The sequence below is a fragment of the Anguilla rostrata genome, chromosome 8 (assembly GCF_018555375.3).
Source record: "Anguilla rostrata isolate EN2019 chromosome 8, ASM1855537v3, whole genome shotgun sequence".
NCBI lineage: Eukaryota > Metazoa > Chordata > Actinopteri > Anguilliformes > Anguillidae > Anguilla > Anguilla rostrata.
Genome location: NC_057940.1, coordinates 49,956,580 through 49,974,105, shown reverse-complemented (window position 1 = coordinate 49,974,105; position 17,526 = coordinate 49,956,580). Strand labels below are relative to the sequence as shown.

The 17,526-nt window shown below is 49.0% G+C and overlaps 1 protein-coding gene across 2 annotated transcripts; it reads left to right on the top strand.

Annotated features, from left to right (window-relative positions):
- The first annotated feature begins 1,253 nt into the window (after positions 1 to 1,253).
- On the top strand, positions 1,254 to 16,274 carry ubqln4 (ubiquilin 4). Of its 2 annotated transcripts, none has more exons than XM_064345470.1 (11): positions 1,254 to 1,438; positions 5,063 to 5,214; positions 6,959 to 7,134; positions 9,294 to 9,556; positions 10,198 to 10,356; positions 10,971 to 11,208; positions 11,807 to 11,946; positions 12,443 to 12,526; positions 13,146 to 13,261; positions 13,566 to 13,743; positions 14,321 to 16,274. In XM_064345470.1, the coding sequence occupies exons 1-11, from the start codon at positions 1,295 to 1,297 to the stop codon at positions 14,471 to 14,473; spliced, it is 1,803 nt and encodes a 600-aa protein (XP_064201540.1). In that variant the 5' UTR covers positions 1,254 to 1,294; the 3' UTR covers positions 14,474 to 16,274. The 2 variants fall into 2 exon arrangements, with proteins under 2 accessions (XP_064201540.1, XP_064201541.1); XM_064345471.1 differs by lacking the exon at positions 1,254 to 1,438 and adding an exon at positions 1,890 to 2,008.
- Positions 16,275 to 17,526: the final 1,252 nt, after the last annotated feature.

The window sequence follows — 17,526 nt, the reverse complement described above, 5'->3', positions numbered from 1 at the left end:
AACCAGCACATGGATTTGCCTTCCAGGACTGGTGTTGTGCTTTTCTGGACAACTGCCTTAGATGGACGCACCACCCCACAGCCTCCAAGACAGTGTGAGCAGTAGCGACCAAATTAAGACTTCAAGTTAATTCAATTAACTAAACTTCAAGTCCATTTCTGCTTTTAATTATTTTATTGTCCAAATAATTTACCTGACCTAACTTTCCCCAAAAATGATTAGACTTTTTCACCAAATATCTTGATGAACTCATGAATGATACTATACAATATGCCTCTTTAAGAAACTTTGAATCCCAATTTAAGACATTTTATTCTGTTGTAATCTGCAGATGAAGTGTTGATATATACAGGTGATTAGCTAATTGAACCAGGGTAACTGGAGGAGTTGTCCATCCCCTGTTGAAAATGTGACATCTTTCAAGAAAACTGTTCATATGCAGTCATGTTGCCACAAGAGAATCTGATCAATCATTGATGGTTGTTGTTCCACTTGTTACATAAAGCACTCAAACCAATTAATTCAGGTAGTTTAAGCCAGTGTATAGTTGTTGCCATTGTAAGTCCTATTTCTCCAATTCCCCCTTTGCACTAAGAAATGATATGATATTTTTCACTGACCTAATTGTTATTCTGTAACAAAATCCAGCAATATTGCCTTTCAAGGATTATAGACTATTGTGTTTCACATTTTTTCAAAGAGATACTCATAATCTTGAGTCGTACAAATGTTTCCGGCCAGTTTCGCGTACGTTTGGCAAAAAGACAGAAAGCTCCCCCCAAAATAAAACATTTCTCTCCAAGCTTAATAAATTCATAGTATTAATAATAATGAGATTATTCAGAGAGATGACACTGAAACTGAAGAACCGTTGGTTGAATTTCCTTTTCATAGTTTTATACAGCTAGAGATAATGTTTCTTTCATAAAAATGCAATTTAGATTAAGACCATTGCTTGAGACAGTGCCAAACTGTACCCAGCAGTTAATCAGGAAAATGGAAGGTAAACAAGTTTTGTGGAAAATTTCAGTATAGGACAAAGGTGGAGTGATATTGTTATTTTGAGTGTACGATGTTAGAAGAAGTCAGCTTCTAAGTGCGTTCTGGCCCGCCATAGCTAGTGAAACAACGCTTTATGACATCTTGGATGCAGCAACTCCACCACGCCACTAGAGACCCCCATTCTTAAATGTATATTGTGAATTTTAGGGGTTAGCTAGCGCGGGGAATATTATTAGCTCTTGCCCACTTTGGTTTTCTTGTCAGTGACTCAGTGAATATAGGAGGAGTAAAGATGGCGGACAACGGCGGCGTAGACCCTGTGAATAACAACAATAATAAAAATACCGCTTCGGAGGGGACAATAATCAAAGTCACAGTCAAAACCCCGAAGGATAAGGAGGAAATTGCCATCTCGGAGGATGCCTCAGTCACACAGGTCAGTTTTGTTGCGACACCGATTAAATCCGCTGCATGCGTATCTTCTGATCGTGATCCCTGCCCAACCTGGCCGTGTGAACCCATGGCTGGCTCGCCAGTTAGCAGTTAGCTAGTCTACGCTAATCGCAAACGACTAAAGATCAGTTGTGTGGATTTAACCCCAGCTGTAAAATAGTTAAAATGATAAAACGTAAGGTAAGAGTATGGACACGTAGAACTAAACACATTTCCGCATTTGCTATCACTATTCTAACCCCCCAGTCTGTGAAATTGAAAGCCGACTGGATCACACTCCAAGTCATGTGCGATCGATGTAGCTAGCTTGGCTAGCCTAGTTAGCTAGCCACCATCTATCAGTGGACAGCTAGCTAGTGATGTTATACCAATTAACTTGCAGCTGATTTTAACTTTCACTTCCGTTTTCTAAAATGCCGTTTGGTGACGATCTGGTTGACCCACACACTTTGAAAAATGCCAGTTTCTGGAAGCGTCTTTCGATGCAGCAATCTTATTTTCTGGCACAACGGGAACATCTTGAATGTTCTGGAAGAGCCGCTGTTGGGACAAGGTTAGCTGACTAAAGCAACGTTTAGGCCTGAATGCGCCAAAAGCATTTCGTCACTTTCGACATTCCAGCGAAGCTCGCGGACAAATCTTTTTTTTAAATCCGGTCATTAACCTCAACTGCGTCTTTTCTTGTGTCCCCAGCGGGACTTTGTCTGGTGGCTGACGCCGCTGCCTTGCTTAATACGCCGGGTTTGTACGCCAAACACCCCCAGCTAGCTATCAAGCTACGTTAGCTTTGTTTTGCGGAACTCAGACTCCGGCTGCCGGTTTCATCCTAGAAAGTAACTGTTGACAATCCGCTTTAGTTCGGTTAAGCTCGGTTTTGTCATTTTATTTGTATTTATTAACAGCGTAGTCTCAGCCTGGGGTTTCGGACTTGTCTTAACCTTTTTGACTTGTATGTTTTCCGGTAGTTGTTTTCCGGGTACCTGGTTAGCTGACTAACGTGAGGTAAGGTAATGATGTAGTCCAGTGCGTTGTCTGTACTGCCACTGTGGTTAAATGTGTATTCAGGTCCCCGTTCAAGTGCAATCACTCTAATTGGAGAACCTGAATAAATGACAGTTTGCTCTTAAGTGGATGATTCAGAGATGTCCTTAGCTGAGGCCATAATTTGTAGATATCCGGTTATGCGGCAGGAGGGGTTGTCGATCCGCTCCAGTGTGGTATATCATAGCTAACACCTTAACTAGTTCGTCAATGAATTAAGTAGCCAACCAATGACGCGTACTCTGTTTTATTGGCGGCTGATTCATGAAGAGAAAATGCACTTTTCTCGTGATCACTTCAGAAGTAATGCGTTTTGCCACCATAGAGCAGATCACTTTCCATATATCGATAAATATTTGAGGCGTTTATTGAAAAAATAACATTGTTGCCATGAAATCTTAGGATAGATTTAACCAAATCGCTCCCCTGTCTGGGGAAGGTGGCTGTATCACTTACGCGCACGCACGTGTACACAAAAATAAACGAGACCCTACACGATACAAAGACCCTGTTCACACAGCACGAGCTTTCCAGAGTTTTCTCAAGGCATTCGTTGATTTTTCTACACACCTAGGCGAAATCCAGCCCAGAATGAATTGGCCTATTGGAAGTTTCCAGGTGCGCATAATGGACACGACCCTGGGCGACCTTTTTTACGCCAGCATTTAAGATTAATCCGTTTGAAAAGTGAACATGTGTAATTTTTTCCACATTTGTAATTTTGCCAGCAGTACTTGTTGTAGCTGATGTGTGTTTATCACTGTATGTTGGCGTAAGGAAGCATTAACTCAACGTCTGGGTGAGTCAGCGCTGCACAGCATGAGGAATATTTCCATATCTGTAAGAATGTATCCCAGATGTATAAGGCTACAGAAGATGTGATATCAAGCAAAATACCACAGGCATGTGTTGTTAATTGGCATGACATCCCCATAAAGGGGCTTTGGCCTGGTCTGTTTTAATGAGCTATTTCCTGGTCATTTTGCCTAATGGGATCGCCTAATTTCAGTTGGAAAAACAGCTGGCGAGCTATTTTCAGATTTCAGAATGAATCTGCACTGATCATAAGTTTCACAAACCTTTATTTTGGTGTTTGGCCAGTATTTCACTTTTCATTCGCTGGCTTGCTACGTATAGAGCATTGAATGATATATATACATATTTTGAACAGTATTTCTCAGCGTTTTTCTAGTGTTTCCACGCCAGTAAGCCAAATGCTTTGTGCATCAATTCAAAAGCGCAACGTACACTTTCTTTCAACAGGAAGCAAAATGCATTGCCGTGTGTAGCTAGCGTCTACAGCGGTCTGCTAAATCACAGCTTCTCTGATGGTTTTGCTGAAATGTTCTTGTGCTTGACATTAGGGTCCGTCTCATTGTGTGCATTGTACGCGTCTGCCAGCATTGACATCATAAAAAGTTGGTGATATACGGGTCTTGTTTGATTGGCAGGCAGTGTACCGTTAGTTCTTCTGGTTACATTGTTTTGGATCCCAAACATAGGTGAGGTGTACGTTTGCTGATTATTAGGATTCCCGAGTTAGCTGGATAACTGCTGACTAAAACCCACAGCAGCTCTTCTTACTTCAGCCCATGTTCCAGATTTGGGAGGGTTCCCGGCTCAGCTATCCAGCTAACTCCGTAACCCTTACACACCCTGAGGGGTATGATTAGCAGAATGACAGGATAACTGAGTTAGCAGGATAACTGAGTTAGCAGGATAACTGAGTTAGCAGGATAACTGAGTTAGCTGGATAACTGCGCTGAGTAAGACGCCTGTTCCAGATTTTGGAGGGTTCCGGGTTTTACTCCGCGCAGCCTTCCAGCTAACTCTGCTTCGTGGAACGGGGCCCGGGTCTCGTGTGTATACGGGCGGGTCTTCCCCCCCCCCCCCCCGGGCTTCGCTGTCGTCATCCTCAGCTGTGTTTTCGAAAGCCGCCGGCTCGCCGCCCCGTCGGGCTCCAGGGACGCTGCCTGCCTTATTAAGCCGAGTTCCCCCTGCATCACCTGGGCTCTGGGGGGCGGGAGGGGCAGCGCTCAGCCCTGGAGACTGGATGGCCCTGCCTGGGGGGCGGGCAGGCAGGCGGGGGAGGAGGGGGCACGGCTGGGGCTGGTTTAACCTCCTGCGTCGGCCTCCTGCGTTGTCGTCTGCGTTGCGGAAACGTTTGCAGTTTCGCCGGTCTTGTTTGTGTTTCACCTGGCTACGAGGCTAGTTTGGAGTGTTCAGAGAACGAGGCCGAGCCTTCCGGGTTATCTAAAATTTAGTGGGTTGGGCACAGTTGCTACCTAGACCTGAATACGCATGCCACAGAGGGGGATTCTGGGAGTTGTAGTGAAATGGCCTGTTGGCTGTGAAGCTAAGCAGGGTGTGAGGGAAAGATTTCTGTACAGCAGTGTGAATATGTCTTTATGCTAATTGTTTTTGTTGCCAGCGGTTCAACATTCAATAATTTAAACAGCACCCACTGTTTGGTCTTGGTGTGTATCCTGCTCTGTTCGTGACTGTCCGAAAGCTTGCGAGGGGCAAACCGTGACCCTTTTTCCTTCCCCCACGCCATCCCGCGCAGTTCAAGGAGGAGATCTCCAGGAGGTTCAAGGCCAAGCAGGATCAGCTGGTGCTGATCTTCGCCGGGAAGATCCTGAAGGACGGGGACACGCTCAACCAGCACGGCATCAAGGACGGCCTGACGGTCCACCTGGTCATCAAGACCGCACACAAGTAAGGGCGCGGTTCGGATCGGGTCCGGGGAAGGGGGGCTGGCCACTTTCAGGGGGCTATTTGCGCCTCTAGAAGCCTTTTTAAAAACGGTGCGCCCGACAGGCTGGTATGGAAGCCTGACCTGTGCCCCTGGAGGATGGGCTCTCTCTTTAAAGCCGGGTTCCTCCTTCCCAACGGGGAGTTTTTTCTCACCACAATTTGATAGTTTTTCTTTCTTTGGGAGTTTTTGATTTAAAGGAGTACCATGGTGATTTTCACACTTTCTCTGTTTTATGTGCTATTTGCACAAGAGGCATTGAAGAAACACAATGAGCAAAGTATTAAATATGTCCGTTCTGTATTTTTGGAGAAATATGCGTTTTAAATTCATCGTCCCATTTTCAACCGGTTGAGAAAGTTGTCATTTTTCTACGTCACGAATACAGTAACCACTCCTATTTCCACGCCCCGTAAAGAAATCTGACAGGACACACCGTCCTGCTGTTCAGACAATGCAGATATTTGACTAACGTTAGGTTCACTTAAATTAGAGTTCCTTTAGATTATTTCTGGTTATATTCATTTAGCTAGCTAGCTAACGTTAGCTAGCTAGGAGGTTTGCTTTCATAAGGCAATGTTATCGATAATGTTAGCTTGCTAGTTCGCTTTTATGAGGACGTTATAGTTGTGCTTTTATCTTAACTTGGCTAGCTAGATAGCAAAAATTGTAACTGGATACAAGTCAACGTCCTTACCTTAGCTATCTATCGATACTTGATATACTACTAAGCTAGCTAGCTAGCTTGTGAAAATTCAGTCTCCCAAAGAGAGCGCGTATCATGGGTAGCTATGGTAACGGGGAACGGTCTGTCAATCATAGCTAACTGACAGTTCTCATACCACGCCAGACGGTTCGGTGAATTTTTATAGTGGGAAATCTAGGCTTAGAAAAATACGTTTTAAAGTACATTGAAATGACTGAAGAATAAAAAAATTATGCACATTTGTTTTGTTGTTGCCTGAAGACAACTGGGAAGTGTCACGTTCAACCACCATGGTACTCCTTTAAAAAAAAAAAAAAAAAAAGAGAGATTTATTTACTTTTTCATTAAAAACTGTATTTAATCTATTTTTTATTAATCTCAGTTTCTCACTTTTTGGGGGTTCGGGCCTGTTTTTGTTTTATTTAGCCCAATTTTGTTTTGTATTTCCACTGTAAAACGTCTTTTGGACAGTAAGGAGTGCTATATGAATAAAGTTGGGCGGAATTGAACTGTGCCAGCACTGCTCCATATAACAGCGGCTGCACGGTCGGCCATTTTGGCAGCCATGGAGGGAGGGTTCGTTCAGCAGGACTGTCCCCTTCTCTGCCCTCTCCTGACTTCGCGATTAAGCAGTAGCAGAATACGCAGTCAGGATGAAAATGGATTAGAAAGAAATCTGTGGCCTCCTTTGGTTCCTGGTCACAGCTGTAATGTTTAAAAGGGCATGTAAAGTCACTCTTTATAAAGAGGCTGTAGTAGGAAAGTTTAAATATTTTTATAACCTTCAAGAGTTTTTCCAAACGTTGATGTTTGTTTTCAAATGTTTTGTTCTACAGTCTCCGACCCTTTACTCTGGAATTTATGTATTTTGTATATTTTTTATATTGATATTTCGTATATGAAACAGACTGTCGCTGCCTCTCCATCTTTTAATTAATGCGAGAATCCTGCAACTGACGGATGTTTTTTTTATTTTATTTTTTCCCTCTGTGTTCCTCCAGAGCAGCAGATGGCGCCGGCTCGCAGGCTTCCGCCTCGTCCAGCTCGGGCGGCCCCCAGGTCAGCAGCAGCAGCAGCGCCAGCCCTGCCAGCCCCAGCCCGGCCGCCGCCTCCTCCCCCGCCGGGCCCAACAGCAGCGGGTCCACAGGGGCCCCCACACAGCCAGCCAACCTACTGAGTGAGTAACTGCCGCCGACCACCCGCCATTTCAGAGGGAAGAAATAAATCCCGGTCTGGGGTGCCCATGACTGCTGATGAGGTCATCGACTCTTAAAGAGACTTTCACATTGGCTGAGAGAAACCGTGTTCAACTGGATTGATTGCATTAAGCCAGCTTCCAGTGTAAGGTTGTGGGTTCATTTGCTAAACCCTGGTCTCTGTGAAATACGCAGGGTCTGCAGATTGACTTGGGGATTCAGATTTGTGATCCAGCCCGTTAAGTCTTTGAGTCTTTATCTTCGGGAAATGGCTGCCAAGATTGTTGTTGTATTAACTCGCCAAATAAGTGACTGTTTCAGCAGCACATACGACCGAGTTACCAGAAGCCTGTTACAAGCTGTATCCAGGAATGTAAAAGGGGATAAAACATCAAATTCTTTGCGGCTTATGCAGTGAAAGAATAGTCTAGATTCCCGAGGTGAACGCTTCAAAACTCTAGTTGTTGTTCCTCCTTAGCAGTGAGAGAATTAGACTGCGTTTTTTTGCTGCCTTGTAGGAATGGGCTTACATATTCTCCCTCATTATCTACCTGTTTGCCAGCTTAGGAAATGAGATCCATGATCAGAGTGACTCTGGTCACAGCAGCGTGAGCAAGAAGGCCAAACAAGCTTCTTCTTTAAAAAAAAAAAAAAAATATATTAAAAAAATTTTTTAACGTGTTTCACGTACCCCTTTTTTAGTCCAGTTTGGCATACTCAGCCGCATTCGGGTCACGTAGTGCTTCATGTGCAGGCAGTCTCGCAAGTGCCCTGTTGGCCAGCAGGGGTCGCCGGTGTGCAGTCATATACTCGTATTCTGTCTGGACTGAAGCCCTCCCCTTCCTGGGGCGACAGGAGAGCCAATGGAGCGTTGCCGTGCGGAGCTGCCTGCCGCAGCCGGCATGGTCCGGGTTCGGGACCGGCTCGTGGGGCCCCGTCTCGGATCCTCCCTTTTTACCGCGGAACACGGCGTAGCGCAGCACAGACCGTTTGAGAGCAGTGGCTGTCGAGGACGGTCCTGGGAGATGTTAAATGTTATTTTAATGTTAATTCTGTGTTAAATGTTCACTGGCTCCGATTCAGAGAATGTCGAAATGTGTTCGTAGTTCTTCGTTCCGCGCTCGATTGTGACAGTTTGCGGGGGTGGGGGGTGCGGACGGATGGATTTGGAGGAAGTAGGTGTGTGTGCGTTTATGTAAGTGTGAGCGTAAATGCGTATTGTTTTCCTGTAGTGGAAAGGCTGCTGGGTGGCTGTCAGGCCAGAGACTCGTGTTGCATTCCTAGCAGTTGCTTCTCTTCGCAACCATGTGCGAGTGTGTTCGTGTGTTCATGGGTGTCCGTGCGAGTGTGTCTGTGTGAATGTGTGTGTTTGTGCTTGTGATGACCTTTAGGCAATGTTTAACGGGTGATGGCCTCTGGGCAATGTTGTCTAACGGGTGATGGCCTTTGAGTTATGTTGTCTGACGGGTGATGGCCTTTGAGTTATGTAGTCTGATGGGTGATCACCTTTGGGTAATGTAGTCTAATGGGTGCTGTCCTTTGGGTAATATAGTCTAACAGGTGATGCCTTTTGGGTAATGTAGTTTAATGGTGATGGCCTTTGTGTAGTGTAGTCTAACGGGTAATGGCCTTTGGGTAATGTAGTCTAACGGGTGATGGCCTTTGGGTAATGTTGTCTAATGGGTGATGGCCTTTGGGTAGTGTAGTCTAACAGGTGACGGCCTTTGGGTAGTGTAGTCTAACGGGTGACGGCCTTTGGGTAGTGTAGTCTAACGGGTGATGGCCTTTGGGTAGTGTAGTCTAACGGGTGATGGCCTTTGGGTAATGTTGTCTAATGGGTGATGGCCTTTGGGTAGTGTAGTCTAACAGGTGACGGCCTTTGGGTACTGTAGTCTAACGGGTGACGGCCTTTGGGTAGTGTAGTCTAACGGGTGATGGCCTTTGGGTAATGTAGTCTAACGGGTGATGGCCTTTGGGTAATGTAGTCTAACGGGTGATGGCCTTTGGGTAATGTAGTCTAACGGGTGATGGCCTTTGGGTAGTGTAGTCTAACAGGTGATGGCCTTTGGGTAATGTAGTCTAACGGGTGATGGCCTTTGGGTAATGTAGTCTAACGGGTGATGACTTTGCGTCTCCCCAGCGGGCTTCGGTGACCTCTCCAGCCTGGCGGGCCTGGGCATGGGCTCGGCCAACTTCATGGAGCTGCAGCAGCAGATGCAGCGGCAGCTTATGTCCAACCCGGAGATGCTGTCCCAGATCATGGAGAACCCGCTGGTCCAGAACATGATGTCCAACCCGGACCTGATGCGCCAGATGATCGTGGCCAACCCCCAGATGCAGCAGCTGATGGAGAGGAACCCCGAAATCTCACACATGCTCAATAACCCTGAGCTCATGAGACAGGTGAGGTCAGAGGAGGAGGGGCTAGAACGCTGTCTGAGCTCATGAGACTAGTGAGGTCACAGGGGGAGGGGCTAACAAAATCTGTCCAGAGCTTAGAAAGCAGGCCAGGCCGGGGTAGGGGTGTACATCTGTCCTGATCTCAGGAGAGACGTGAGAACAGGAGGCGAGCCAAACTGAGGTGCTGGTAGCTCCGGCCAAACCTGTGTGGACGTGGAACCAGGGAGGAAATTGGCGAGACTGACTTAATGAACCGCACTCATGTTATCCATGTCTTTCTGATTGGATGACACCAGGTCATGTGATTCACTGGATATGGTGCGCATTAGCAGTTATGGGCTTGGTGAAGCGCTGGTAACAGATGCTGCTCTGAGCTCCATGAGCTGGGGATACAGTATTCCAGCTAACACAAAGCGTTCTGGCAATGTTGCCACTAAGCACTGGCAATGTTAAAACATTGACGGAGCGTTCCAGTAACGTTGCGCGAACGTTTTGTGTCAGCTGGGACGGGAGCGGAACCGCCTTGTCCCGTCCGTCAGGTGTGCGAAATTCTGACCGCGCATTCGCCGCCCGCGAGGTTCAGCAGCCGTCCCAGAACACGCGCAGCAGTTTGACCACGCCCATTTCTGCCCCTCCCACCCCAGACCATGGAGCTGGCGAGGAACCCCGCCATGATGCAGGAGATGATGCGCAACCAGGACCGGGCGCTTAGCAACCTGGAGAGCATCCCGGGGGGCTACAACGCCCTGCGGAGGATGTACACGGACATCCAGGAGCCCATGTTCAGCGCCGCCCGCGAGCAGGTCAGTCCGCGCGCTCCCCAAAATGGCGGCAGGAGGTGAACCTTACCCTTAAATCGAGTGTTACAGCGATGAAGTCTTTTTGTAGGCCAACCGGGACGTTTCTTCCGCCTTGGGTTCTCTCGTCAGATTTCCAATGCGTTTCTTCCCATAGGAATTTTGTTTTCTGGCAAAAAGTAAGGTCTGTGGTCAACGTACGCCTAAGGGAGTTTCACGTTTTGTTCTACGAGATTAATTACACCCATTGTTAATTACACCCATCTCAACCGTGAATTTCGAAGCTGTCCCATGTGCTTTAAAAAAGTTGCTAAGAAGTTGCTATACTAAAACCATGGCAGTGGTCGCATTTCCATACTAGCCGGCCTGCATGCGACAGCCATAGTAGTTTCAATATAGCAACTTATGCTAACCACAGACCTTATTTTCGGCAGGAAACGAAATTCTTATGAGGAAAAAGCATTGGAAATCAGCCGAGGGACCCCATGGGGAAAAAAAAAATGCAAACTTCCGATTTTTAGCACTACAAACTGTGATACTCTATATACTGCCGTTTAAAACCCCCGTTCGCCCCATCCCATGCGGCTCTCTCCCCCCCCCCCCCCCCCCCCCGACTGCAGTTTGGTAACAACCCCTTCTCCGCGCTGGGCGGGAACTCTGACGGCTCTGGTGTGCAGCCCTCCAGGACGGAGAACCGGGAGCCCCTGCCCAACCCCTGGGGCACCCCCGGCACGGGCGCCGCCTCGGAGGGGGGGGGCGGGACGGGCGCCTCCACCACCACCACCACCTCCGGCCAGAGCGGGACCACGCCCAGCGTCTCCAACCCGCTGGGCATCAACGCCGCCGGCCTGGGCAACGGTAACGACCCCCGGATTCGCTCTCGGGGGTCTGGGGGGGTGGGGGGCGCCAGACAAACTCACCCAAGTCCTCTCAGCTCATTGAGCACTTTGGTATTAATAGTCCTGTTGCTGCAGGCGTTGTGGTGCAGACTGCTAAAATGGCTTCCTTTCAGGCATTCCAAGCCCTGTGCACATCCTTGTTTGTTGGCCATTTGGAAAAGACTTGTGTCCATGCAGATTATGCCCTTGCAAAGCCCTTGGAAACTGGTATTCTTCTATAAGGGACTGCTGTTGAGAGTTTGACACTGGGAGGAAGCTTTGGTTTAGCTTTTCTGGGATATTTTCAGCCTCACACCTCTCTCTCTCTCTCCCTCCCTCCCTACCCCTCCTCCTCTCTCCCTCCTCCTCCACACCTCTCTCTTCCTCCTGTCTCTCTCTCACTCCCCTCTCCCTCCTCCTCACACCTCTCTCCTCCTCCTCTCTCCTCTCTCGCTCTCTCTCTTCCTCCTTTCTCCCTCTCCCTCCTCTCCTCCCGCTCCCTCTCCCCCGCTCTCTCTCACCGCTCCTCTCTGTCGCTCATTCTTCCTCTCTCACTGTCTCCCCCCGCCCGCCCGCAGGCATGTTCAGCAGTCCCGGGATGCAGTCCCTCCTGCAGCAGATCTCGGAGAACCCGCAGCTGATGCAGAACATGCTGTCCGCGCCCTACATGCGCAACATGATGCAGTCGCTGGCGCAGAACCCGGACATCGCCTCGCAGGTCTGCGCAGCCCCCGCCGCCCCTGACGTCATTCAGTTCCGTCCCGTTCAGTTGAATTCACTTCCGTTCCGGTCCGTCTCCATTCCGTGGAGTATTCGGTCATATGCAGTTAACCTAACGGGGATGCTAACTTGACTGCGTGTCGTAAGAAGAACGCAAAGGACACGTCCTGCGTCTGGTGTCTTTGCGCCATTCGGGTTTTGTGGGGTGGGTGTTGACCCTTTTGCGAAATGACCCGCGTTCACACGCATTGCTGTCTGCGCAAGATGTGTCCAATCAGCCGGACACCCTGTGTGTGGGCTGCTTGCCGAGCAGGAACAGGATAGAAAAGAGGAAGTGATGTCACGGTGGGAACCAGAGAAGCGTTAAAGGCATCTACTGTTCACTCAATGTTTTTTTTCTTCTTGTGTGTAGAAAGTAGAAGTAGAAGTTGTAGTGGTGGGGGTGCTAGTGACGACAGTGATGATGATGATGATGATGGTAACTGTCTCCCCAGGTTATGATGAATAACCCCCTGTTTGCTGGGAACCCCCAGCTGCAGGAGCAGTTCCGGCTGCAGCTGCCCGTCTTTCTGCAGCAGGTAAGAGGCCCACAGCCCTGCTACCGTCAGGCCCCATCCGCCAGTCACACCCCAGCCCTGCTACCGTCAGGCCGCCAGTCACACCACAGCCCTGCTACCGTCAGGCCCCATCCGCCAGTCACACCCCAGCCCTGCTACCGTCAGTCCCCTCGCCAGTCACACCCCAGCCCTGCTACCGTCAGGCCCCATCCGCCAGTCACACCCCAGCCCTGCTACCGTCAGGCCCCATGCCAGTCACACCCCAGCCCTGCTACCGTCAGGCCCCTCGCCAGTCACACCCCAGCCCTGCTACCGTCAGGCCCCACCCGCCAGTCACACCCCAGCCTGCTACCGTCAGGCCCCCCACCAGTCACACCCCAGCCCTGCTACCGTCAGGCCCCATCCCGCCAGTCACACCCCAGTCCTGCTACTGTCAGGCCCCATCCCGCCAGTCACACCCCAGCCCTGCTACCATCAGTCCCCTCGCCAGTCACACCCCAGCCCTGCTACTGTCAGTTTGGTGGGCACAGTTTAGTGGGCACAGTTTGGCGGGCACAGTTTGGTGGGCACAGTTTGGTGGGCGCAGTTCGGTGGGCACAGTTTGGCGTCTGACCGCTTGGTGGCCGGCTGTGTGTTCCAGATGCAGAACCCGGAGGCGCTGTCGGTGATGACGAACCCGCGAGCCATGCAGGCGCTGCTGCAGATCCAGCAGGGGCTCCAGACGCTACAGACCGAGGCCCCGGGGCTCATGCCCAGGTGAGCCGCTGGGCGTCGTCCATTCCATGAGGCCACGCCCCCCCCCCCCAACCGTAACTGACCCTGCACGTGTCATGAACCCCATATAGAGCTTTCGTAGGAACATTTTTAAGAACAAAAGTAAGAATAGTTTTAGAAGTTTTGTGAAGGAGGGCTAGTGGATGTTTTTTGCTGTGTAATTGTGTAGGCTGGACCAGTTTAGGCAGGGTCCTGGAAGATAGAGAAAACAAATAGAAAAACAAAAAAGTAAAAAATAAAACGTTTAAAAAATAATAATAAAAAAATAAAAAACTTCTTCCTGCAGCCTGGCGCCTGGCGGAATCCCCACAGCCCCCCTGCCCACAGGAGTGGGCGTGGCCCCAGAAGCCCCTACGCCCGCTGGCACTGGAGGCCCCGCCCCCGCCCCCGCCTCCGGGACAAGCCCCGCCCAGCAGCAGCTCATGCAGCAGATGCTACAGATGTTCGCTGGAGGCGGAGCTTCGGTACGTCCCAAAAATTCCCTGAGCCCCTTGTTAACACCTGGGCCCGTCCTTAGGGGAGCCTTACAAATGGTAGCGGTAGCACTGGAGCAGTGGTAACCAGCCCTGTTCCTGGGGGTTCTGCCATCTTGTAGGTTTTCTTTTCAACCCTAGTTTGACACACCTGGTTCTACTAATTAGCAGCTCAACTGGATCTGTAGCTGTTGAATGAGGTGCGCTTTGTTAGGGCTGGAGTGAAGACCTACAAGATGGTAGACCTGCAGGAACAGGGTTGGACAGCCCTGTTCTAGCTGTTGAATGAGGTGTATGCTTTGTTAGGATTGGAGTGAAGATCTACAGGATGGTAGATCTGCTGGAACAGGGTTGGTTGCCACAGTACTGGAGTAATACAAACAAAACGTGGAATAAGCTGATTTGTATTGAACCAAAATACTTGTATGCAACACTCCTGTGGGCAAACATACAGTTCATTGTCACGTTCTAAGATAAGGCATTGAGATATGCTGCTAAGTTTAACGTGAAAGCGTCCGTCCATCGTAACCGTTGTGTCTCCTCCCGCCCGCCCGCCCGCCCGCCGCAGACCCAGACCCCGGAGGTGCGGTTCCAGCAGCAGCTGGAGCAGCTGAGCGCCATGGGCTTCATCAACCGCGAGGCCAACCTGCAGGCCCTCATCGCCACGGGGGGCGACATCAACGCCGCCATCGAGAGACTGCTGGGCTCCCAGCCCTCTTAAGCCGCGCGCCCCCGGGGGGGGGCGGGGGCAGGGGGGGCGGCGGCGGGGTCAGGGGAGGAGTTTGGGTGGTTTTGGGAGAGGCGGGGGGTGGGTGGGGGGGTTGGGGGGGGAGACACCATAGACAAATGTATCAAAGACAAAAAAACCATGATTTTTTTTCCCCCAAAAAAAACGACCCGAAGATCACAAAATATGCGGCTACAGCTCCGTTTGGCGTTTGGTCCTGTAGGGGAAGGATCTTCTGTGGGGTCCCGCACCCGCCCCCCTTCTCCCCTCAAAGCCACGCCCCCTGTCCCAGACCACGGCCCAATCCCCAAACCAGCCCCTTTATTCACTCAGAGTCCTTCCTGACCGATGATTGGTCAGTCTTCTGCCCTGCCCACCATGTGATCTGGCCTTGTGTGCTCCCTTTTATTATTTTTTTATTTTTTATTTTATATTTTCTTTTGTTAGTTTTTTTTTTTTGGTGGGCAGGGGAAGGGTGTCCAAAAAGGCAGCCGTGCCACTGTAAAATGATTCCACTGCCAAAAACCCACCCACCACCGCCCCCCCCCCCACCCCTCGATGGCTGAAAAACATACAAATGCCTCCCCACGAATCAACGAAAATGAGGTTTGTTCCCACCCCCCCCCCCCAAGACGACCTGTCACTTAAGCTGCTTTATTACCCCATGGGGGGGCTCCTGACATGAACCATAGAGCCTGCTGGGGCAGAAAAATATAAAAACACAAAAAAAAAATAACAGGCAAAAAACACAGTTTAGATTTTTAGGACAGTCACAGAAAAAGGTCTCACTTCTGCTCATCACCTTTCTCTCTCTCTCTCTCTCTCTCTCTTTCTCACTCGCTCGCTCTCTCTTTGTAGTCCTGAGTTCACGCCTGCTTGACTTCACTATTTATTGCAAGTGCTCTAGAAGGTTTGCTCTGTGTGCTCAACCTCCCCTCTCCTGTCCCCCCCTGCCCCCTACCCTCCCCTATCTCTCCCCCCTCCCCCTCTTAGTAGGTCTTTCCTGCTCTCTGACTGCAGTATGATAACCCCGCCCCCCCCCCCCCTCGCCCACAGTTTAAATTCTGTTGTCATTCCAAATATAATGCCGATGAGACCATTGGACCCTCCGGCCCCCTCGTGCGCCCCACCCCCTGAGCTATGGTGACTCCTCCCACGACCCCCCCCTTCCCCCCCACTCCACCTACTCGGGACGTGATTGGTTACCTGAAGCAGGAATCAGAATCAGGCACTTGACGCAATTTCAAATCGGCTTAATCAGAACATGAGGATCCTGCTGAAGAGGAGGGTTTTTTCGGGGTAGGGTGGGATTTGGGGGAATGTGACAAACATCAATAAACTGGTTTTAAAGCTGGAGTCAGAGGTGGTTGAAGACAGATTTCTTTCTTTCATTTTAATCTGATCACTTATGTATTTTTATTTTTGAGGTGCTTATAGTGCCTAGAAAATGACCTGTTGTGTATCTCATTTTAATCTCCTTCCAAAAAAAAAAACAATAAGAAAAAAATAACAGCTTTACGTTTTTTTTTCCGTATGGTGGCACCATACTGTACAAGAAAAGAACGAAAAAAAAGAAAAAATATCTAGGTTGCTCTTGAAATCTCAGCCTCGTAGTTGTGGTAACCTTGGTAACGGCTCTAAAGCTTTGCTTATTTTGTCAAATGGAGAGCTCCGGTCCATCACCTGATTGAACATGTTGAAACTAACGTTTAACAGTACTGTACTAAAAAAATAAAATAAAATAAAAATAAACAAGGGTTGGTCAAGATGCTGGCCACACACTTTTTGCTCCTTCCTTCTCTTCTCTGCTGGTTTTATCTTGCGTTCCCGTTTTAAAAAAAAAAAAGTGAATTAAATCACAGAGCAGAAACACACACAAGAACAATTACTGTTGCCTGGGTTACTAGATTGTCAGGTGTGCATGTTTATTAGTGCAGAGATGCTGCCTGCCTGCGTGTTGTCAATACAGGGGAAAAATGAGTCTGAGGTTCGAATGGCGGTAGGTCGGCCTCCTCTTCCTGTTCCGCACATTCTGTGGTATTTGGGATACTCCCTGGAAAGATTTAATTTCATGTGTTTAATATTGGTGTCCAGCAGGTGGCATTACTTATAACTCGCAATAAAGTTTTTTTTTATCCTCAAGCACTCTGCTAGATGGTCACCTGTCTTAGTGGTCACCGCAACACAGGTGGGCAATGAAGTAAATGTGACATCAACGAATGCAGTTTCCAGTTATTTTACGACACGATCCATTGGATTTATGCAAATTCAGATGTTAATAATTGGTGTGTGGACGCAGTGGTGATAAATGACATTTGTATAGCGCCTTTTCTGGGCTTTGGAGGTGGGTAGGGGGCACCCGCAGGCATCAGCGTGTGCGGTGAGCTCTCAACGATGCGCAGCTGCCGTTGCACCCCAGTGCCATCGCCCCAGGTAACCTCGCTGTGGTCATTAAAGACCCCGTGACACTTGTCGCAAAGAGTTGGGGGTTCCCACGGGGACCTGGCTAAATTCCCAACCCGGCTCTCTCGAACTTGCCACCTTATCATCCCCGGATTTAATTGGCTAAAAAAAAAAAAAAACGTTCTCTCCCTCTCCATCTTGGCTAGTGTGTTGTGAGCATTCTGGCGCAAAATGGCTGCCGCGCATCACCCAGGTGGGTGCTACACATTGGTGATGGTTGAGGTGAGTTCCCACTCATCACTGTAAAGCACTTTGAGTGTTCAGAAAAGTGCTGTGTAAATGCTGTCATTCATTTATTCATAATCTGGGGTACAGACGCAAGGATTCCTCTTCCATGATGAATTGACCCTTTAAGGTGTGAGATCACGAGTATGTGACTGGAATGTTCTTAACTGAACATTCTAATGCTGATGTAACAGTCACTTGGTAACTGAAAAGAACGTTCTGGAACACTGAGAATTTTGAAGATAAAAACACGTTCCAAAAACAATACGCTGATGAAGTAAAACAGCAGGGGAAAGAGAGATAGGCCTCCCTGGAGAATCCAGATTCTGCAGCCAGTACGCAACGCAACCTTGTTTTAG